This window comes from Halichoerus grypus, chromosome 14 (genome assembly GCF_964656455.1).
Source record: "Halichoerus grypus chromosome 14, mHalGry1.hap1.1, whole genome shotgun sequence".
NCBI classification, from domain to species: Eukaryota; Metazoa; Chordata; class Mammalia; order Carnivora; family Phocidae; genus Halichoerus; species Halichoerus grypus.
In genome coordinates, this window is record NC_135725.1 from 74,828,496 (window position 1) to 74,851,036 (window position 22,541).

Consider the following 22,541-nt stretch of genomic DNA (forward strand, 5'->3'; position numbering starts at 1 on the left):
GCCACCTCCAGAACCAGCCCAAGTGGAGGGGGAGGGCCTACCCATCCAGGAGGTATGGCTGGAACGGAGGGTCATTTTCAGATGAACACATGGGGGCTCAGGGAGGGAATAGGACTTGTTCAAGGTCACCCAGCTTACGGCTGAACTGGGGTGCTTGGTGCTGGGGGTACGATGGAGCACATGAAGGGCCTCCTAGAGCTCACTCCCCATGGGGGGCAGGGTGGGGAGGAGAAGACAGTAAGACAGATGGTCACTGCAGTGATGGGGGAGCAGAGGGAGGGGAGGGGGGTCTAACCTGCTGGGGAGTTCGCCAGACAAAAGTGCAAGGGGGCCCGTGGAGGGAGGACAGGGTGCTCCAGACCTAGGGACAGCACCATCGGAGCCGAAGAGGAGGCAGATGGTGAGACAATGATGCATCTGGAAAGCAAAACCAACCAGCCAACCAACCAACCATCCAAACCACGGAGCTGGAGCTTGGGCGGGGGGTGCGGGGGGAGGCAAGTAGCGAGAGCGAGGCTGGGGAGGGGGTTGGGGCCCAGCACGTAGGACTGCGATGCCAGCCCAAAGGTCTGCTCATGAATCTGGAATGGGTGGGGAGTGCCGGCGGGTTTTCAGAAGGGAATGGCCCATCAGATCTGTAATCGGGAGAGACCCATGAAGAGGGAGTGGAAGTGAGGGCCAGAAAGCAACTCCCTGACCCCTAGACTTAGAAACTCCGATGGCAACCCTCTCAGGTCCCCTCCGTCTCCGGGAGCTTTGTATTATCGCTCAATAAACTTTGCTTTGCGGCCCACCAAAAAAAAAAAAAAAAAAAAAAAAAAGAAAGCAACTCCCTACGAGGTTCTCCAGAAAGGAGGAAGGACCAACAGGGACATCAAGGCCACAGGGTAGGACTCAGACCAGAGGGCGTGGTCAGAGTTCGGGCCTTGGTGGAAGGGGATAGCGGGGTCCTTCCTTCCCCACGAGGAGGTATCCAGCCCCAGGCCTTGCCCCAGACACCTGACTCTGCACAGTTCCCCTGGACTCAGAGTGTGGCCTGCCCACTCATGGGGAAATTGGAGGTGGGCAGCACCCGGACTCCATAAATAGCGTCAGGAGAGGGGACCTTCCACTGCTCAGCTGTTTCTACGCTTTACTTCTTCCCCACCCATCCCAAAGAGCTAGGCCATCTACAACTTTGAGTCCCAGCCCTTGTGATTTGCTGGGTGACCGTGGGGGGCAGGCTTTTCCTTCCCTGAGCCCACCTTTCTTATCCAGACCTGCAAACGAGGCTCAAGTAGCTCACTGGACGTGGCTGATATAAGAGCTCAGTGAGGGACATTTGTGAGCGTCCTCCCTGCTCCCCAAGTGTACACACTGGAGGGGCGTGCATCCTCACAGGCACTTAGCACAGCGTGGGGTACCAGGTAAGGGCCCCAGAAATGCAGGAGTTACACTGCCGAGAGGTGAGAGCGCCCCATGTCCACTAGAGGGCAGCAGAGAACTTCTAGAAAGACCACCCAGGTTTGCTCTGATGGCTCCACACAGACCAGGAGCCAGAGGCCTAGAGCAAAGGCCCACAGAAGTGGTAGAACCAGCGCTAGAACCCGGCCTTCCTTGCCCCGGGACTGCTTCAAATCCCCTGGGGAGTGTAGGGCATTCAGCCTCTACCTTGCCATACCCCGCCTAGCTACAGAGTTGGATGCTCAGATGGGGCCCTTTTAGAAACAGTTTCCTGGAAGGTTCTCCCGGTGAAACAGACTTGGGTGCCACAAAGGCAGATTCAATCCCTACCATGTGCCAGGCCCCAGGCCAGGCGCCCCACAAGCACATCTTACTGAATCCTCCCATTAAGGCTCCATCACTTTACTACAATGGTTGCTCTATTTTACAGATAGGGAAACTGAGGCTAAGGGCTCAGGTGAACAAGTGCTAAGGCCACCCAGCTAATGAGTGGTGATTCGAACTCAGATCTGTCTCCCTGACACCTGCATCACTCTGCTTACCTCCCAGACCCTGTCCCCTCCTGAACAGGACCTGGGGCCCTGTTCTTTCAGACACCTGGAGCAGAGGGGTGGGTCATCTCCCTCCACTGGACTCCTCACTGCAGGAGTCAGGCTTACATGTGCCTGCTTCTCCTTTCCCCAGCCAAGAGCATGCTCCGGGCCTGCCACACCAAGACCTGACCCATCCCTTCCTCCCTGGGGCTGAGCAGTATGCCGGGCACCTTAGTAGGTGCTCAGTGAACACATACCAACTGACTTCCTTAGAGCTGTGAAGGAGAATGTAGGTCAGACCCCAAGGACCACCCAACTACAAGGCAGCTGAGGGAGGCTAGAAGATTGGAATCACTACTCCAAGTCCTTAAATCATGATCAGCGAATGATTGGAAAGCTCAAGGACACAGTCCAAAAGGCAAAGAGCCTTGCTCGGTGGTGGCATTTCCTTGTGTCCCCAGTTTTGAATTAGTCTGTGTGCCATGGCTGGGAGGACTCCCAAGCTTCGTTTAGCAGAGTGATGGTCAGGCGGTTGAACTTGGCTTCCAGACAGACCTGGGTCCCAGTCACGGCTGTGCCCCCTTCCTGCCTATGTGATCCTAAGTGACTTCACCTTTCAGGATCTGAGTTTTTCCCTCCATTAAATGGGGTTAAGAGGAGCCCATGGGGCGTAGAGGAATGAAATGATGAAGGACAGGTCATGTTCTCGCTCCTTGAAGAGAGCAGAGTGAAGAGTGCCCTTGGATGTTGTCAGTCTAGCTTCCTGACTGTGGGAGAGGAAGGCTTAGCCTGGAGAAGCAGCTCGCAAAGTGAGACACTCTGGAGCTGAGTGCCCTTGAGACCCAGGGGACAGAGCTTGTGGCCCGCTGTCCGGTTCCCTTTGCGCCACTGAAGAAACAGTTTTCCTAAAGGAGTAAATGTCCAAAGACCGGCCTGTGTCCAGGAAGAGGACACAGGCATTTTCCTGCTCTTTGCAGGCTGGTCTTATCTGTCCATTAAAGCAGGACCTCCAGGGACCTGCCCTGACTCTTGGCTGACCAAGCTGATATCAGATGGACTAAAACAGCTCTTTCCCAAAATCTCGAGGCAAGCTGGACTTTCTGGAAAGTCCCCCTGGCCCTCCTTCAGTGAAGACAAATGAATGTCTTTCAATTAGCCCCGGCAGAGCAGCGGGGCCTCTTCCCTGGCTCTTGCACGGGGCGACAGTCCTGGATGACCACTCTCTCCCCGCAAGAATCCACGTTCGAAGAGTCACCTCGTAGGAAGGAGCCGGCAGAGTGGCTAGCAACCAGTTCATGAGTCTGAAATGACCAGGGAGCAGATCGTGACAATTCCTCTCCTGCAAGGACAGGAACGCTGCACGCGTGTACTGAGAGCATCTGTTATCAATAACAACAGTAATAACGATCAGCATTTATGCAGCACTGACTGGTGCCAGGCTCTGTCCTCAGCAGTTTATATGGAGTTGCTTTTGATCCTCATCTCCTATCCTCTATGAGCACTTAGTAACTTCTCACAGGATAAACCTATCTTATCCCCACCTTACAGAGGAGAAGCCTGAGGTTCAGAGAGGTTAACTACCCTGCCCAGGCTCTCACAGCCGTAAGTCGGACAGACTGAGGCCGGAAGAGGGGCTGCGTCTGGCCAACGTTCCGATGCCTAGAGACTACCCAGACCTCCAGCCTGACAGCCAGGAGAGCAGGCCCGGCCTTCAAGAGGGACCTAGTAAGATGTGATGAATGAGAGGCCAGGTGATCACAGCCGTGGGCAGCATGGAAGCTCCTGAGGACGACACTCTGGCCAACTTTCAAAGGTCTTCCTTGCTGGCCGGCCAGGGCGGGGCTAGTGTGGCTCCCACAGGCCGTCTGCTGCAGGCAGGCTTCGAGCCCCGAGCCACCTGCTTACAGCTTCCGCTGGCTGCTACGCTGGGCTTCATAGCAAGACCCCCTCCCCCAACCTGCACCACACTGCCTCCCACCATTAAAATGAAGGAAGGGGGATCTTTGGAAGCTCAACAAGGGCACAACAGAAGTCACCTAAGAGAACACAAAACATCCCTCAGAGGGGCTGAAATCAACCTGTTGGGTACAAACCTGAATATGAATTTGGGGCAAATGTGTCACTAGACAAAGGGAAGAAAGACCCCGAGAGAAGGCAGGACACGTCTGGGAGGTGAAAGGAGGCTGGTGCGGCCAGAGCAGAGATGGGAGTGAGACGTTCTTGGCAGTGGGGGTCTGCACACTGTCTCACGTTATCTGCACCCGCTGGGGTCTATCTTGGGGTTGATCGCCCAGAGGAGACCTCAAAAGCTGCACAAGGACTCACAGGTGTGCTCTTCCTAACCTTAAGTCCTACAGTGATGCTTCCAGCCAAACTCCTGTTCCTGCACTGGCTGAGAGGGAGGGTCCCCAAGGATCTGGAGGATTTAGCCAGGGCTCTAGACATCTAGGTTCATCTCTAGATTTGCCAGCATTCTTAGAAACTCATGGATGGCCTTCCAAGCTCTGCTGAACATCCTCCTCCCCAGCTAGAGAGTTCAGAGAATCCCTCCCAAATTCTACACATAGTTTTAAAATTTCTGAGAAATCATTTAAGGATCTGGGATTCTGGAAAATGCCTACAGTGCTTCAGGATTTCCTAGAGTGTCCCTCAATTCTAATGTACCAGAAACCTTCTAAGCTTATAGTTCTGGAGGACGACTACCCTATTTCATGGGGCTGGAGAACCGACCTCAGATTCCAGCATCCCGGGGAAGCCCTATAGCTTTCAGGGCTCCAGAAGTGCCCTCTGGAGTCCTCAAGCGCTCAGTAAGGACCACTGGACTTGAAGAGTCTTGATACATTACTGGGGTCCTCTGGAATTCCTCCAGGGTTTCAGGATTCTGGACAAGGGGCAGTTCTAGAGCAAGGATGCTGACCTGGAGATGGACACATGGCCTAGGAGATGGGGTGCTGGAAACTGGTCTCCTTGAGTCTATCTGTGGGAAAGTAAGTGGGGGTTTTGCCGAGCTGGAACTAGGAAACTGGAAAATCGTGGCTGGCTCCAGCGGAAGAAGGAGTCATCCAAACACGAAATGAACCCGCAATAGCCAGGGTCCCCCTGGGTGGTCCCTGTCCACCCTCCCGAGGCAGCTGAGGAAAGCTCTCACACTCGGTGCCAGGGACCTTCCCCGCCGGGGGGCTGGAGACCTCCCAGCAAGCAGGGCCCCCATACAGTGACCGGAGAGAGAGAAGGGCTCTGGGGAGGGGAGGAGCCCAGGCTCGAGCCTGCTGAGCCCCTGGAGCTCAGGTGGCAGCACAATTACTTAGAGTAGAAATGGCACTAACCAGGTTCACCCTCCTCCCCTCCTTCAGGTCTCTGCATGAATGTCACCTGCGCCCCCCTATTTAAAAGTGCACCCACCCTGGCAGAGGGACCTCTCTGCTAGATTTTGCTCCATGGCATTTATCACCAAGTTCCCTCTATTCCGCCCTTTTTCTTGTTTTCTGTGTTCGGTGACGGTAAGGGTTCTTAGGCTTTGTTCAATGCTGGCCCAAAGTGGGTTCTCCATAGGGATTTGTGGAACCCAGATCATCGATTTCATCAAACGGTCATACTGACTGAAAGCTGCTTTTGGCTAAACTGTCTGCAATAAGCAAAGCCTCGTGCCGTACTCTTTCCATCCACAAGCGGATTTAATCCCGGCAACTGTCCAGTGAGGGGGTATTACGATTGTAGCCATCCTGCAGATGAGAGGACTCAGGTTCGGAGCAGTGAAGTCATTTGCCCAGGATCACTCGTGGTTAAGTGAGGAGGCGAGATGTGCCCGTGTGGTTCAGTCTGCGGACTTAACCAAGCCCACTCCGCGGGGCCCAGTGGCCTGTGGCCTCTGGTCGTCACCCCACGTCCTGGGCTCCACCTCCTTCCACTGGCCTTCCACTAAGTCTCCACTGTTGGACAACCCGAATGCCCAGTCACACATCTTGCCTTTCAATACCTGGCCGCTGTGAGCTTCCTGGGCAAAGCCAGCGTGTCCCTTGTCAGTCCTGTTCACGACCCTGGTTTGCGTCAATGCCAGGAGTGTTGAATGAATGCATGAGCGAACAAAGGTAGGAATGAGCCCTGTGGGTCTCAGTTTCCCTAACTATAAAATGGAAGAGTTACATTAGTCCCGTGACTCCTCTAATGAGGTCCTCCCACTAGCACCTCCAATTTCTCATGTCACATCTGGACTTCCCCCTAATTGTAGACCCATTGCATCCTACTGGGATCCTGATATTCTTCACCTCCTGACCCTCACTTGAACTCCACAGACAAGGAACCTCACCCCCCATCTAATTGGCTGAATACCATAAAGTGATCCAGGGAGGGTTCAAGGCCTGTCCAAGGTCCCAGCAAGCCTGTGGCATCAGAACTCAGACCTCATGGCCCCTCCAACACCAGCACGCAGGCAGCCCGCACAAAGGTCAGCTGGAACTGGGCTCCCTCATGCTCCCGCGTGGAGACGCTCACCATTTGATTTCCCCACGTCTGCCCTGGGACATGTAGCAGTTGCTCAATTAAAACTTGTATCATATACAAAGGAGATGGCAACCTGGACTATTCCTGATCAGCAGGGGCACGCACCTCTGCCGAGAGTCCTTTCCTCCTCCTCGGGCTCCCCTGAGAGTCCCTCCTCTCTGGGATGTCACGGCGCACAAGTGCCTGACGTCCCGAGACAGAACCCGCCACACTCGGAGCTGACACCTCTCTTTATTTGTCTATTTCATCACCTGCTGCCTGGCTTCTCCCAAATCCAGTCTCATCTCTCACAGTCCGGGGCGGCACCCTCCCTCTGCTCCCCCAAACTGCCCACCAGCCCCTACCCGCGGCCCTCAGGAACTCCCCTCTGCCCGGCGCGGCGGCTGCCATCCCCACTGAGCAGATGGGGGGACTGAGCCCGGGAGTGCAGAGCCCAGACCAAGGTCACGCAGCGGTCTCCCGGGTTTCTGCTTTGCCCTCAGCAGGGAGGGAGGACTCGGCCGGGGCTCCGTGTAGCCTCGCTGGGCGGTGGCTGGCTCCGGCCGCGACGGAGGGAGCTGCCAATTTGGACTCTGAGGGCCTCCAGTCTCCGGGCCAGGTTTGGCACTGCAGCCCCACCTGAGGAGCACACGGTGAGACCCGAGGCCTGCGCCCCCTTGGGCCCCTCCCCACCCGGACCTATCAGTGTCCCAACACCCTCTGGGGAAGCCTCGGGTGGTTCCCCTCCCCCTCAACATACACCACGGGCTCCTGCACACATCTGGACATACAGGTGGCCCCGGGAGGAGAATTCCAAGTTTGGGAACTGGAAAGATCTTACAAATCGCCTCTCAACACACACCCTGTTTCAGAGATGGGAAGACTAAGGTCTGGAAAGGGTGGGTTCTGGCCCAAGATCACAAAAAAAACCCCCACGGAGGGCCCCTCCCCCTCTCTCTTCTTCACCTCTCAGCACCGGTGACGTGTTCGGGGGCCCCGTGGGCAAGGGGGGTGCAGAGGGCACCACCTCCTCCTCCGTCAGCATCTCTGCCAGGACTCGGGTCTCAGTCCAGTCGCTAGGACTCCTGGGCCAGGGTGGGTTGGGTGGTAGGAGGTGAGCCCTCGAGTTCCCAGGCCCGGTCCCCTCCTCCCGTGTCCCAGTGCCCCAGGGCTGGCCCACCTCTCTCTCGGACACTTGGCAGGGCCAGGGTTGCATGGGGGTGCCCAGGGTGGGGGCTGGGCAGCGAGGGGCATGCCACCTGGGGCCTTAGGGCCAAACACCTGCAGGAAAGACCAGAGCCCACACTGGGTGACCCTGCCTCTACGTGCCCCACCTTCCTGGTGCCACCACCATCTCTGCCACGCCTGCCCCCACGGGACGCCAAGAATATCAGGTGCACATAAAGGCGCAGGGTCTTGGTCCCTTTTTCTGTGGGCAGTGGGTAGCCCTTGGAGTGTCCTCTCTGGAGACAGGAACTCCCTGAGGGCAGGAACCGTGTCTGGTGTCTGTCGGGATTCCCGGTGCCCAGAACCAGGGCTGGCACAAAGCTGGGAGCTCCGGGGAGAGTTACCGAGCGAGTGAATGAACACGTGAGTGAAGACGTAAATGAGTAATGTGTGAGTGGACGAGGGAATGAGCGAGTGAGGCTCCATGAGTTCCTGAAAGAAGGCAGGATGGGGAGGAGGCCGAGGCAAGCAAACCAGCCTTTCCGAACCCTGGGCGGGAGCCCAAGCCTAGCCCCTCATCACGTGATCCAGCCTGGGACCCTGCAACTCCGGAGCCTCCCGGGCTGCTGACCCCCTGGATCAAAGTCTCCAGCTCTCCCCCATTCACTCCCCTCCCCTCCGCCTGTCCTACCTGGGGCAGGTGGTGCTCCCCCCGTGCGCAGGCCCAGTGGGCCAGCGGTGCTCGGCACAGGGGGCAGAGGCAGAGGCAGGAGCAGAGGGGTGGCAGGGCCTGCAAGAGGGCATGTCAGAAGCTTTGCGCCGGTCCTGCTCCCCACCCCTCCCGGCCGGGCAGAGACTCACGTGGCATGGGGGAGCCGGCGCCATCACACAGGGACACGGGGCTGGGCCGGGGTGGGGCTGGTGATCAGAGCAGGTACAGAGGAGGCGCCTGGGGAGAACAGGGGGGTCTGTGCCTACAGCCTGAAAACCAACACCAGGCTGGCCGCCACGTCCCTTTTAACACACACTCAGGGAGCACTTACTCCATGCCAGGTACCGTTCTCAAGGCTTGACATATGAGCTCATTCAATCCTAACTTTACAACCACCCTATAAAGTAGGCACTGTATTACCCCCATTTTATAAAAGCAGCAGCCCAGGCAGGCAGAGGTAAAATGACTCCCCCAAGGGCACACAGCTAGTAGGTGGCAGAGCTGAAATTCGAACCCAGGGAGTCTGGGTCCAGACTCTTGCCCATTTCACTGAGCCACCCTTTCCCACCTGCCCTCTGTCCCAAGGCCTGTGTCCGGGCTGGCAGCCGTGCTCACCGCTCCAGCTCCTGCACCTGTTGGGCCAGGATGCGCTGCTCATCCCGGGCCCGGTCCCGGCTACTCTGCAGCTGGCTGTTTTCTTTCCTGGGAAGAACGGGCCCCAGGAAGGTGACGGGAGGCAGAGCTACCAGGAGGGGTATCAGTTAGCCCTCCTCTTTGCGGGGGAGTACGAGCCCCAGGAGGCAAGGGGGGACAGCAGGGTAGCACGGACGAGGGAGCGGCGCAGCTTGGCAGAGCAGCCCAGAGGGGAGCGGTGGGGCACAGAGTCCCCCTGGCTGAGGCGGGCCCTACCTGAGCCTCTCATTCTCCAGCATGAACTCCTGCAGCATCCCATAGAGGTTCCGCTGGGCCCAGGCCACCCGCGCCCTACTGAGCCTTGAGGCTGCAGGGAAGGGGAAGACGGCTGGATCCACAGGAGCCCCAGACCCTACCCTCACCCCACCCCTGCGTCCAGGCAGCTCATACCCTTGGGGTCTATTTGCCCCAGTTGGGACCGCAGGCAACGGTTCTCCTCCTGGAGCTGCAGTATCTCAATCTCCAAACGCTGGGGTTGCTTAGGCGACTGCAGAGAAAGAGGCCCAGAGCTGCTGCTTATGGCTGTACAAGTTGTGCACTGCACAAGGGCTTCCGGGGGTGGGTGAGTAGAGCCTCAAATCCAGCCCATGCTTCACTGGCCAGCCTGCATCCCAGTACAAGGCTACATCCGCCTGGAGGAGGCACCTTGTCCTATTGGTATCAAAGCTGTATGCCTGGAGGGCCTACTCTAAGCTGGACCCACTCCAAGTCCGACCTTAAACTCAGGTCTGTTCAAACCTTGGCCCAGATTCTGACCCCAAACGAGACACTACGTCAGACCCGAACTCAACTCAGACTTAATCATGGTACCAACTGGGACCCTGGCTATCCCCTGAATCACATCCCAAATCAGACCAGACTCCCAGACATGCCCTAACCCTGACCATGACCCTGACCCCACCCTACCCAATCATGACCTCATCACCAGGATTCTGACTCTAATTCCAACTCTAACTCAGTCCCAGACTTCTCATGACACCGACTCAGGCTCCAGCTCCTGCCTGACCCCCAGCCATCTCCTCTGCCTGTGTCTCCCTCCATTCACCTTGGGGGCCTGTGGCCGAGTGGTGACGCGCTGGGCTCGGCTTGCATATCGCAGGGTGCTGAGAGTCTCAGGAAGGCACTGGGCTGAAGGGGACACGCAGGCCACCTGGGGAGGACTGCCCCTGAGTGTTCCTCTCTGGGACCCCCTCCCTCAGGAGCTATTCCTCTGCCAGCCCCTCTTGGGTACCATGAGGGTGACCCCGCGTCCCCCCAGCGAGTCTGCCAGCAGCTTGGTGAGCTTGCTGTCCCGGAAGGGGATGTGGCTCTGCTTCCTCTGTGGGTCCAGCAACAGGGAGATGCAGTGACCTGGGTGGGGACAACAAGGCTAGCAAGGTTACAGCTCTTGCTCAAGGCCACCCAGCTGGTACATGCAGAGCTGGGATCTCCACCCAGGCCTGTGTGACTCGAAGATCTGTCTTTCTACAAGATCTCGTTACTCGGTCAGACCAGTCTCTGCCACCCGACTGGGGCTCCTGAGGGCAGAGATGGCCCTGTCCAACCCCTGATCCCCAGTGCCGCCAAAGAAGCCGACCACCCCTGAACCTCGCACTCAGCAGGGGCTCAGGAAATGAAGAAGAGTTCCCTGAAAACCTCCCCACGCATACCACAGAGTAAGGGACCTCAAGGCCCAGTGACCTGGGGTGGGGGTGGGAAGAAAGTCACTTCCCTTCTCCTCATGGGACCGCAGTCTTCCCAACTGCACATGGGACAGGCTGAATGTCTGAGGGCTCATCCTCTGCACTTGAGTGATTCTACCTCTCAAATGAACATGTACCTTTATAAACCCTCAGTGTCATAGACCCGTAAAGTTCTAAGAGGGGAGGTACCAGTCAATAGCGCGGTGAGACCAGGAGGCGGCGGGTGGCTCATGGGTCACAGCTCTTGACTCCCCACACTACATCTCCTCTGGTTTCCCCCACTGGGGACAGCTCTGGGCCAGGCTCAGGGGAGGGACACAGGAAGTCCGCCCAGCTGGCCCCACGTCTCACCTAGGGCCAGCAGGCTGCGGTTGATGCTGTTCGCCTCAAGCATCAGCTCCCCACGGGATCCTGTGGCCGCCACCTTCTCACTGCCAGCCAGGTCTACAAAGCACAGCTTCCCCCCCACGGGGGGCTCCCCAGGGGCCCCTGGAGGCATCTGTGGGGCAGGGGGATCAGGGCTCGACGGGGATTCGGGAGGAGCCATCCCCACCGAAGTCACAAAGCCAACGATTTCCACTATTACCTCCGGCGCATGCCCAAGTAGCTTTCTACATCCAGAGGCAGACCCTTGCTGGGTGGCCCTGGGCCAGCTCCTTCCCCACGTGGGGACACTCACAGTTTGGCGGCTGATGTAGAGCGTGAGCAGGGCATGGCTTCGGCTGGAGGCCTGGTTCAGGGTGTGAGCTGAGCTCCGTCGGCGGCTAAGACCTAGAGGGGGAAAATGGCAGGAGATGGACCTGGTAGGAAGAGCAGGTCGTCACTGATGAAGAAAAAGAAGCGAGGGCATTCTGGGAGAGGGGCCAGCCTGTGCAAAGGCACGGAGGCAGGAAAGGGGAATGAGGGGCTGCCAGGTCTGCCTCTAGCACGGACATGTGTAAGGAAGATGAAGAGTACTGAGCAGAGGAACGTCCGCTGAATTCACGTTTTATGGACATCTCTCCCGTTGCCTTATGGAGAGAGAGAGAGAGAGACTCAGACAGAAAGCTCAGCTCTGGGCACAACTTTGGGGCCAGAACCCAGATTCCCAGTGTCCCCAATGCCTGCTACAGGGTGGGTGCTCAATAAATATTTGATGAATGAATGAGGCTGGAAGAGAAGGACGGCACAGTCTAGCCTAAGAGGTATGACCTTTACCTTTAAGAAACTGGAAGGGTCTGGGGGTCTGGAGAGGAAGAGGGATGTAGTTTGCTGCATGTAGGGGAACAGACTGGAAGGGGAGAGCCTTGATGTGCAGAGACCTCCTCAGGGGGCAAAGATGGGGCCTGACCAAGGCAGAGGCCCTGGGCTGGAGAGACCATGACCCTGACTCCACTCTACCCAATCATGAGTCCATCATCAGGATTCCAAGAGTCTGGACAGCAGAATCTGCGAGCCTGGTGTGGGGTGGGGTGAACATCTCTGGGCTGTGTCTGAATCGTTGGTTTGCTGGCCCTTTTCTCCCACGCGGATCATCACAATCCACAGCTCCAGCCAGGGGCTCGGGGTGCAGTCAGTGAACAGCTGAGGAACGGGCATCCCCGTACCCCAAAGCACCCCTGAAGTAGCACGCACCCATTTGCAGAAGTTCCATCAGGGCCCCCAGACTCCCAAACTCCACCACCCGCAGCTGCTCCACATAGAAGCCCCGGGTCTTGCTCCAGCGAACAGGGAGGGGCCGGGGAGATCCCACGCTCAGAAGGTCTCGAACCTGAGATAAGGGTGGTAGGTGAGGGAAGGGGCGCCGAGCCCACGTTCCATCCACCCCCAGCCCTTACCAACAACAGTCCCCCAGCCTCTTCTGTCCCTTGACCCATGCTCCTTAGAGAGAAATGCCTCCTTTTCCTGAGGGCTGTCTATTCATCTCAGTCCCCCACCTGCTCATTGTAGATCTCCAAATAGGAGGCACGGAGGGTAACAGGCGCGCCCAGGTGCTGCACCCGGTCTAAGAGCCAGGCGAAGGTCCTCTGCATGATGCCAGCTAGGTTGGGGGGTACGGGCACACCCTCGCCCTGGGGGCAGAAACAGCGGAGCCAGAGACTGGATCATGATCATCCGAGCACAAAGCAGCAGTCATAACTACCCTCTGTAGAGGACTGCCCCAGTATGCGCCAGGAACTGGGCCAAGCTCCCGTAGAACATCGCCGGCAATCCTCAGTCAGAACCGTCACTTCCGTTTACAGATGAAAAAACTCAGAGCTACTGAGTAAAGCGGATAAAAGTGGCTCCATATTGGGCAGGCACCTTCACCTCTCCGGTCCTCAGTTTCCCCGTCCGCAAATAAACGCGGCTGGGCGGCACGCAGGCCCTTCCCCCCGGAAGGGCGCGCCACCTGCGGCTCCCCAGGGCTTCGAGTCTCCCGTTGCCTCCCCGCTCCACCTGCGCTCGGCCCACCTGCGGAGGAGGCCCGCTCAGGGTGTAGGTCTTCCCGGAGCCCGTCTGGCCGAAGGTGAAGACAGTGCAGGAGAAGCTGCGGGCGGCAGGGGCGCGGCTGGACGCAGGCGGCGGCCGGCTGGGGGGCGGGGGCGGGCTGGGGGCCGGGGCGCTGTCCCCGGGCGCGGGCCGTCAGCGGGGCCTCACTCACCCGCGCAGCGCCAGCTCGCCCAGGCGCCGCACGCCGCACGCCCGGAACACGTCCTCCTGCGTGCGCGCCGCGTCCAGCACGGCGCCGAAGCGGAACGCCACGTCCGGGCCGCCGCCCGGGGGGCTCACCTGGGGGAGGGGGCGGCAGGGGGCGGGGCACGCTGGGGGCGGGGCCTGGGAGGGCGGAGCTCACGGGGTTGTCGGGGGAGGCTGGGGCCTGGGACAAAGTTGCCCCGGGAAGGGGTGGAGGGGCCTTCGGGTAGGTTTGGGGGGGGCGTGGGAGGGGGCGAGGGGTTCCTCACTTGTAGAGTCCGGGTTCCCGAGCAGTGCAGCGCGCTCTGTTCCCCTCGACGCAACTCGGCGGCGCTCATGGGACGCACCCTGGGGTCCGTTGGGGAGGCGGATGGTCCATCCCGTTGTCGCCATCGGTCCTGTCCTCGCTCGCCTCCCCCACCCCCCAACCAACCTATACCTACCTGAGCACCACCTGGATGGGTGTTTCTGGCCCCTCCGGCCCCTGCTCCAGGCTCCGCGCGAGGTCCCTGTGGCAGCAACGGGAGTTACCATCCCTGAGCCCAGAGGCTCCTCGAACCTCCCAGAATCTGTGCTTACCCGTCGGGAGACCCGCGTTCCTCCATGTCCTGCTTTGCACACGGAGTCAGCTCCGCCCGAGTCTGGTTCCTTTCTCTCTCCACCACCCTCCCTTTTCCACCACACTGGGACTGGCTATACACACCTTACACCGCCCACCCCCTTTCCCCCTTCTCAGGCAGCCATCCATCCGGAAAGGCTCCAGCCTCCCCAGCGCTAGCTAGTTAAAGATTTACCCACCCCCACCTCTGGTGGAAAAAGTCTCCAGCAAAGGGACCCCTAGCTAGGGGGTTCTGGAGTCTGAGGGTCCCTTGCTCTTGTCCATTCCTATCAGGAGGGACCACCCAGACCAGACTCCTCTGTACACAGATGGGGATAGGGAGGCAGGGGTGGGAAGGGCTCAACCAGGGCCATACAGCAAGGCTGGGCAGAGCATGGACCAGGCCCTTCCTACTCTCCACCTACACCTCCTCCAGCTTTGTAATCTTCCTCCCTCGCTTCCCCACCCTGGCAGCTCCAGCTACTTGGTACCCCAGGGCCCAGGAAGGGGTGGGGGCGCCTAAAGGAGTGAGAGGGGCCCAGGTTTCAGCTCTCAGAAGACCTGGCTGGATTGAGTTCCTGAGCCCAGCTGACAAAAGGCCCAGGAAGACTCTGGTTAAACACTGGGCCACCTGCCTCTCCAAAGCCAAGGCTGATCTAAGGCCAGGGCAGTTGTTTAACCCTCTCCTGGTCTGGCTGTCAGGAGCGGCAGAACTATCTGCGCCGGTGCTGGGGTGGGGCAATCGCCCATTCGGGGACAGTCTCCATGCTGGGCACCAGGGCAAAGGAATCCGATAGTCTTAGTTTGGGACACAAGTAAGAACAGTCTAGTGTGCAGGGATTTGGGCAGAGGGTAGTTCAGAGCCCTGTAGGAGCAGGGAGGTGAGGATGGTAGGTGAGGGTGTTCTTAGCAGACGGAACACCTTGCAGGAAGGCTGGGTGGGGTGGGGAAATGTGTGAGACATGTAGAGGTGGTTTGAGACTGGACCAAGCTCATGGAGGGCACGTGAAGGAGTCTGTCTGGACTCCCTCTTCAGGGAACCCGGAAGCCATTGAACGGTTACAAACAGGGAAGTGACACTATCAGATAGGTATTGCTATTATTATTGCCATGCTGGCTGTCTCTGTATATTCTCTCAATATTTCCGTAAACTCCTCCTCTCCCTGACACACATTAGGATGAAAGCCTTAATGATCACCCCCCGCCTTCAATGCAATGTGCTCTCTACCACCACAAATGATAGCCAACTATCGGAGCCACCCAACTAGGGACCGGTTTAACTTGGGTGGATGTGAGCTCCCCATGCACTGGAGGAGTACAAGCAAGAGCCGGTTAACCTTTTGGTCATAGGGCCTTCTAGCTGGATCTATAGGGAGAGTTAGGTAGAGCAAAGAGCCACTGCCCCCAGCCCTGCCACTTGGGCAAGTCATTCTCCCTTTCTTAACCTGTTTCCTTCCTATGAAAAGAGATGAATGATGTCACCTAGTTGTCCTGAGCTTTCGATGAGACCGTGTAATTGAAAGGGATTCATAAATTGTAAAGAATTATCTAAGAGCAAAAATAAAAGTCCCTAGATGATCTCCAAGATTTCTTTCAACTGGGAAGGTCCTTAATCTGTTACATTTTTTTTTTTTAAATCCTTGAGGTGGAGAGGACAAGAATTACTATTCCTGTTTCGCAGATGAAAAAAAAAAATGGAAGAAAAGAGAGGCAGACAGGGGAGGTTGTCTGAAGGGAAAGCAGCCATGAGTGGCGGAACTGAATAAAACCCGGAGCTATGAACAGCTGATGGTCTGGGTGCTGTCTGTGATGGCAGCTTGCCTCTTTCAGTTGTAGACCCAGCAAGAGAGCAGGTTGCTCCTTTAAATGTCCCTAAAAGGGTTAAGGACTCATGCGCATCTTTGTGTGCTTTGGTTTAACCAAATTGCTGTCCCTCTTCAAACTGGACCGAGATGAGCCACACGGAAGGGATTTTGAGAAAAATGCCAAGACAAGGGATATGTGCGTGATGGGGTGTGATGGGCTGTTTGGCGTGACTTTGACAACCTGGGTCAGAACGTGTACTTGGCTGGATGTCTGCAAGCGAGAGCAAAGTTCTGGTTCTGTTCTCTAACAGCGAGTAAGAACATCTGCTCCTCTTAAATTGTGAATTCTTTCAGCAGAGTTTTTCATTAAGCCTCCTCTATGTGCCAGGCTTCCAGGCGCGTGAGAGCTACACGAGTGAACCAAACAGACAATGCTAAGTGTATTGTGGGGATGTGGGGCGTCTGGAACCCCCACACATGGCAGCTGGGAGTGTAAAGACAACCGTGTTCTGAAAACTATTTGGCTTTATCTAGTAAAGCTAAACGTGTGCCTATCCCGTGATCCAGAAGTCCCCCTTCCTAGGTGTGTGCCTGAGAGAGCTGAATGTATGCTTCAAGGACAGGGACAAGGAAATCCAGCCATATGAGCCACCACTTCTATCCCCACTACCACTGTCCCTACTTCCATCCTTGTCCTCATTACCATCATTGTAATCCCATCACCAACATCACCCCAATTCTACCATCACCCCAATTCTACCATCACCACCAGTAGCTACAGAAATAGCAGTCCCTGCCCCCCTCCCCCGCCACCGTACCGCCATCGTCATGACTATGACCATCGCGATAGTGATAGGAGTCAACACCATCTCTATTCATTTGAGAAAGTTAAAGGACACAACCCCTGGGCCCCCGTCCACAGCTGGGGCTGAATCCCTCTGTGTCCTCCTCCCTTCCTCCCCCTGTCCTGGGCCTGTCCTCTATTCCCCAACTGCACCAGTGCCCCGGCAGGAGTGGGACTCCCGTGGTCCAGGGAGGGGCAGAGGGAAGAAAGTCAGCGGAGGAAACTCAGAGTATTTGAGAAGCTGGCGGACCCCGCAGGGGTGCATCTCCAGACCTCACTAGGGGGCAGCAGAGCACTGTGCCACCATGGCCCGAGGGCTTGTCACAAAGGAGTTTTGTCAAGCGAGGCCAGGCTCTTTGCATACGTTTTCCCCTAGCCTGTGCCCTGTGAAGGGGCTAGCCAGCCTGGTGCTACGGAGAAGGGTGAGCAGGCCCTCAAGAAGCACTTCCTGGGGGAGTGAATAAAAGCCATGTTGAACCATCAGGGACTCTCCTCCACACACCCCTGCTCCCACTTCAGCCTTAGACATCCCCCTTGAGAAAGCCCTACCCTGACTCCCTAGGGCCTCAGAATAAAGTCTGAGCTACCTAGGCTGGGACTTAAGGCCATTCAGGCTCTATCTCCTATTGACCCCTTTGGCTGTCCCTCTCCTCTACCCCCCACCCTCCACCCCTGCGTCCTGCACTTCCCGCCCAAAGCTTCCCTAGGCTTCCCTTTGACTCCTCTAAGCCTTTGCCCCTGCCATTCCCTCTGCCAGGAATGCTCACTTCTACCTGGTGGGCTTGTCCCGCAAGCTGTATTGTAGAAAGCCTTCCCCGGGCCCCTACCCCCCAGGTCAGCCTGGAGTCACCCTGTCCCCACAGCCTCCTGGACTTCCCTCTGTTACAGGACTGATCACATTGGATTGTGCCTCCTGTCTTTTGGGGGGCAGGGACTATGTCGGCTTCATCCCTGTGATCTCTGAGCCAGCACAGGGCCCTGCACACAGCAGGGGCTCAGCAAATGTTGGTGGAAGGAAGGGAAGGAGCCGGGAAGGAGGAAGGGAGCCTCGTGGGCAGGCTGCTGGGTGCATCCTTGCATCCCTCCCTAACCTCCGTCTCTCCCTTCCTCACAAGGCTAACCACAAACACTCAACCTTATGATGTAAGGATTCATTTAGGGCTCATTTATCATGGAGATCATCAGCTCCTGCCACAAAGCTGCTCTCAGATGTGCCCAGAAGCTGGGTGACATTCTTTCAGCTCCAGCCAAGCTGGCCTCTCGGACCCAACCATCTGCTACAAATTTAGAATTCCCAGAGGGTGGGGGACAGGCTCCGCTGGGCCCCTGGAAACCCAAGTGTCAACGCCCTCTGCTCTGTCCAACACATTTTTCACGGAGTGCTCGTCCCCATTTGTCAGGTGCAGAGACTGAGGCCCTGGTGGGAAGAGGCTGAGCCCAGTCTGGGGCTCACACCCTGCAGGACGGCCTCACATAGGATGGAGGTGGGACAGAGATGAGAAGAAGATGGTGAGGAAGAAAGTTCTCCTTTTATCACATGACACTCATCTTTCATTGTTCCTCTTGTAACCCCCACCCCCCAGTGGAGGAAAAGCCAGATGGGTCCAAGGCTTGTTGTGAAATTTTCCAAACAGAGCTTGATGTAATCTTTAATTAAAACGTGAATGTGGGCTATGGGACTCATTCCACAAAATTGTCCAAAGCAGGAACCTTAAGGGATTATTGCATTGACTTCTATCTGGTCCCCTGCCCCATCTGCAGATGGGAAAACCGAAGGGGGGCCAGTACAGGCGTGGTGAGGAACAGTGATTTTAGATCGAGGTACAGAGAGTCATAGAAACACTCCTGTCACCCCCAGGCCACCACTCTCTCCCCTTATACGTGCCTCCGCTCCTCCGAAACCTCACATGGCTTCTCTCGCTGCGTATGGTGGGTATTGGCAGCTGTGCCCAGCTTCCCACTAGACAAGGAGTTTGGTGAGGGTAGGGGGCCCATCCCAACGCCCAGCGCAAGGCCTGGCACAGACACATACCCGCTGTCTGTCTGTCTGATGAAGACATGAGGGTCCAGCAAGAGGAAATGAAGCATCCTGAAGCCAAGCTTTGTCTTTTGGTGAAGATGAGCCTCTAGGGATAGTTGTGAAATCCAAGGACCCAGGGTGGCTGAAATTCCCTGCTGTTTTCAGGATCTCGGCTCTTCTCCCTAAAAATGTAAACAGTTTGCCCTGAGTCAGCTTCAGCCAGGAATGACTTACCTATGAGCTGGATGTTTTCATCTAAAAAGAGTAATGTTGCTACGTAAGAGTGTGAAAGGGTGTTAAGTACCATCTGTTGCACAATGATGCCTCGTTGTGTCTGGAACCTTCTGGGTCAGAGGATTGGGAGTTAATATTTATTGAACACTGGGCACTTTTTCTACTTCATTTTATAATTGAAATTTAAAGCAACCCTCTGGGACTGGGACTGGGAGTGTTCTCATTTTACAGGTGATAAAACTGAGGCTTGGGGATGTTCAATAACATGCCAAGGTCACACATCCACTAAGTGGTGTAGTGCGGATCTGTCTGTCTCCAGAGCCTGTGTTCTGTCCTCTGCTCTCTGCAGCTTCCTTCTGTAAGCTGTTCTGCAAAGCTGAACTTGGATAACTGAAGTTGATCTTTTAAGAACATAACTTGCCTTAGTCCAACCATCTCTGCGGAAACATGCTCCCATATTGGCTTTCCCACTGCCCTGCCTTCTTCCCTGGGGAATGTCCCGTGCTACTCTAAGGCAGCGGAGCTCCACCCCTGGAGTCAGAATCCCCAACCCCCAGAAATTCTAATTAATTGGTTTGCAAGTGGGGCCCGGACATCAGTGGTTTCAGAGCACCCCAGATTATTCTAATGCACCGCAGGGTCAACAGCTTTGCTTTCGATTTTTCGTAATGACCAAAGTCATTCCATCTAGCGTGTGTGTTGGGCCCTATATACTGAGAGTGATTTCTCGGGTTGTGATGGACATTTAGAGACCTTGTGTTAGCTTTTTCTAGTATACCCTTTCTCCTGGGACCAAACTTCCTGATGAGCTGTGTCACTGCCATCCTCAGATTCCCTCTTTTTCATTTCTAGCTTGGAATCCATTGAGAATTTCTAGGCCAAACAGAGCAGAACTACCCACAGGCCCTACCTGCAAGGCCTATGGGGATCCATTAAGAGTTTTCCAGACTTTTCCTCCCTCCTAGGTTTCTTCCATACAGGTGGCAGGGAGCTATCCAATGTGTGAGCAGCTGCATATTCAATTTGAATGTTAATTAAGCATGCCCAAAGCACCTACTATGTGCTGGATCACAAACGAGGTGCTAACAATCCACTATGTCATTTGGTAATGAACACAGTGGCTGTGTCCTCTCTCAGGAAGCCCTCCTGGATCGGAAGGACTCCTCTGAGGACCTACAGCCTCCCAGGCCTACCAACCCCATGACCTTTACCCATTTGGCTAAGGTGGAGTTGGGGTGTCAACATCTGTCTGCCTCAGAGAACTTTAAGCTCTGAGGGCAGGGACTGATCAGTGAATCTGAGTAGGTGCTCAGGGCATGCCTGTTAAACGGAACACTCACGGCAGCTGGGACCAAATGGCATGGGAACACAGGCGAGGAAAGTGAATCCTGACCAGAAAACAAGGGCCGGGGAATCTGGGAAGGCTTCCTGGAGGAGGTGGTGTTGGGACAGGCTTTAAAAGATGGGTAGAAATTGGGGCAGAAAGAAGGGAGAAGCAGAGCATGTCAGGCCACAGGAATGGCCTGAGCAAAGGCCCAGGGGTGGAGCAAGTTGAAGAGCAAACTCTTGCTTACTAGAATCGATGGGATTATCCTCCAAACTGCCAGAAGATAGAAGCTTCCTTGGAAGTCTGGGCAACAGTCCTGGCTAAGAACTTATCTTTACTCACTCTTCTGGATGAGCAGGGCCTGGGGATGCCCTGTTGCCCCCTGCTTGGGATACTTCAGGCTCTTCCTAGGAAGCCCCACCCACTGTATCAGCAGAGTGGACACTGAGTTCCCAAGGCCTGGGTGGGTGCCAGGCCCCACTGCTGACTCGCCCCTCTGGCAGCCGAGAAGCTAGGCCACGGAGCTGGGGCTTCCGCATAAGCCAAGCCCTCAAAGCTGGTCCCACTGGAGCAACAGAAACACGTTCCCAAGTGTACAGCATCATCCCTGTTCTGTTACCCAGGGAGAACAGTACCCCTCCCGCCACCACACTCACACCCCCAGAGCCTCAGTGTCCCCGTGTGTCAGTGAGGAGGATGGGGGACCCGAGGCACCCAAGACCCTGCTTGCTCCGGGGCTCTGGGATAGCTGGGAGCAAACACTGTCCCTGCCTCCCTGGAGGAAGCTGGGGGTGGGGCATGCAGCCCCTGTAACCCCAAGACTGCCCCAGAGACAGAGTCACGTTGTCACTGAGACCGGAAGGATTTGATTCATACCAGTTTCTAAGGCTTTGCACCCCTTCCTTTCTTCTTTCCAGCTCCATATTTGCGGACCCCTCTCCGTGAACGGGACCCCGTCCCTGCTTCCCAGCATTTAAAGGGGCCGGATTCTCCTGGCTTTCCTACCTCGCCCCTGGCGCCTGTGCCCACTTGGGCAATACTAGTACTACTGTCCTACTAGTATGTCTACTACTAGTCCTTCTACTACTATTGCTATCACCGTTTACTAGTACAACTAGTCCTTCTACTACTAGTGACACCACCGGAACTTCTACCACTACTGTTACTGCTATTACTTCTTCTTACCGCCGTCACCACCAGTATTTGTTGTACCGTTACTCCTGTTACTACTACTAGTACTAGCACCTCTAACTACCACTACCACCAGTACTTCTGCTAGTAGTCCTTCTACTGCGATTCCTCCTAGTGCTTCTCCTCCCGCCATCACTACTACGGCTACTACTAGTATTTATCCTATTACTGTTACACTACCACTCGGCCAACGACAATGAATGAGTATTTACTGGCTCACCCTTCTAATAGCAGCAGACGTTACGAATTACAGCGGGCCAAGGACTGAGCTCTCTCCTCCCACTGATGTAGTTTAATCATCGCAGTAGACTTCTGTGGTAGTCATATTCTCCCTGTTTTATGGATGGAGAAACTGAGGCTTGCAAAGGCTAAGTAACTTGGGACAGTAAGAGACTGAAGCAGGTTTTTGACCAGCAACCTGACCATGGGGCCCATGTCTGAGACCCAGAATCCTTCTCCCGCTCCGTCCTTTGTCTGGTTTTCTGAGTACATCCTTGGCTTATCTTGAGTCCTCAGGAAAAGATTCCCTGAAGTCGAAGAAGGAAAGAGGACCTAACCCGTGCGAGATGTCTCGAATGCCATGAGCAATGTACACAGTAGGTGCTCAATACATATGTTGTTTGAATCAATTAGATCCTAACAACCTTTTGAGGTAGGGACAAGGACCCAGATTACAACTGGGGAAACTGAGGCTCTCAGAAGTGCTGTGGTCTATCCAGAGGTAGAGCAGGGAGCAGCCACCAGAACTGTCTTTTCATGACCTTGAATACAACATGAACCGCCCTCCCCCAAACATGAACTCTTCCATGTGCATTGTACTTTACACTTCACAATTTACAGTTACGGTTTATTTAATTCTCTCAACAACCCTTGGAGAGGGTGATCAACTCCATTTTATTTTATTTTGTTAAAGATTTTATTTATTTATTTGAGAGAGAGAGGGCGAGCAGAGGGAGGGACAGAGGGAGAGGCAGAGAGAGAATCTTAAGCAGGCTCCCCCCTGAGCAAAGAGCCCGACGCGGGGCTCGATCTCATGACCCTGACTGGGATCATGACTTGAGCCGAAATCAATAGTCAGATGCTTAACCGACTGGACCACCCAGGGACCCCAACTCCATTTTATAGATAAAAAAACTGAGGCTCAAATTGCTATTTATA

General features: G+C 55.9%; 1 protein-coding gene across 2 annotated transcripts; it reads right to left on the minus strand.

The window, feature by feature from the left end:
* Positions 1-1,234: 1,234 nt before the first annotated feature.
* On the minus strand, positions 1,235-14,017 carry KIF12 (kinesin family member 12). 2 transcript variants are annotated; one of them, XM_078061642.1, is made up of 19 exons: positions 13,944-14,017; positions 13,808-13,873; positions 13,634-13,712; positions 13,333-13,460; positions 13,143-13,218; positions 12,626-12,760; positions 12,324-12,459; positions 11,296-11,480; positions 11,061-11,208; positions 10,259-10,377; positions 10,073-10,177; positions 9,418-9,514; positions 9,244-9,334; positions 8,950-9,036; positions 8,484-8,571; positions 8,314-8,412; positions 7,636-7,736; positions 7,422-7,540; positions 1,235-7,094 (listed from the first exon to the last, which is right to left on the minus strand). In XM_078061642.1, exons 1-19 carry the CDS (start codon positions 13,967-13,969, stop codon positions 6,955-6,957), a joined length of 2,025 nt encoding a protein of 674 aa, XP_077917768.1. In that variant the 5' UTR covers positions 13,970-14,017; the 3' UTR covers positions 1,235-6,954. The 2 variants fall into 2 exon arrangements, with proteins under 2 accessions (XP_077917768.1, XP_077917767.1); XM_078061641.1 differs by lacking the exons at positions 13,634-13,712; positions 13,808-13,873; positions 13,944-14,017 and having other exon boundaries at positions 11,389-11,480; positions 13,333-13,371.
* Between the last annotated feature and the right edge of the window lie 8,524 nt (positions 14,018-22,541).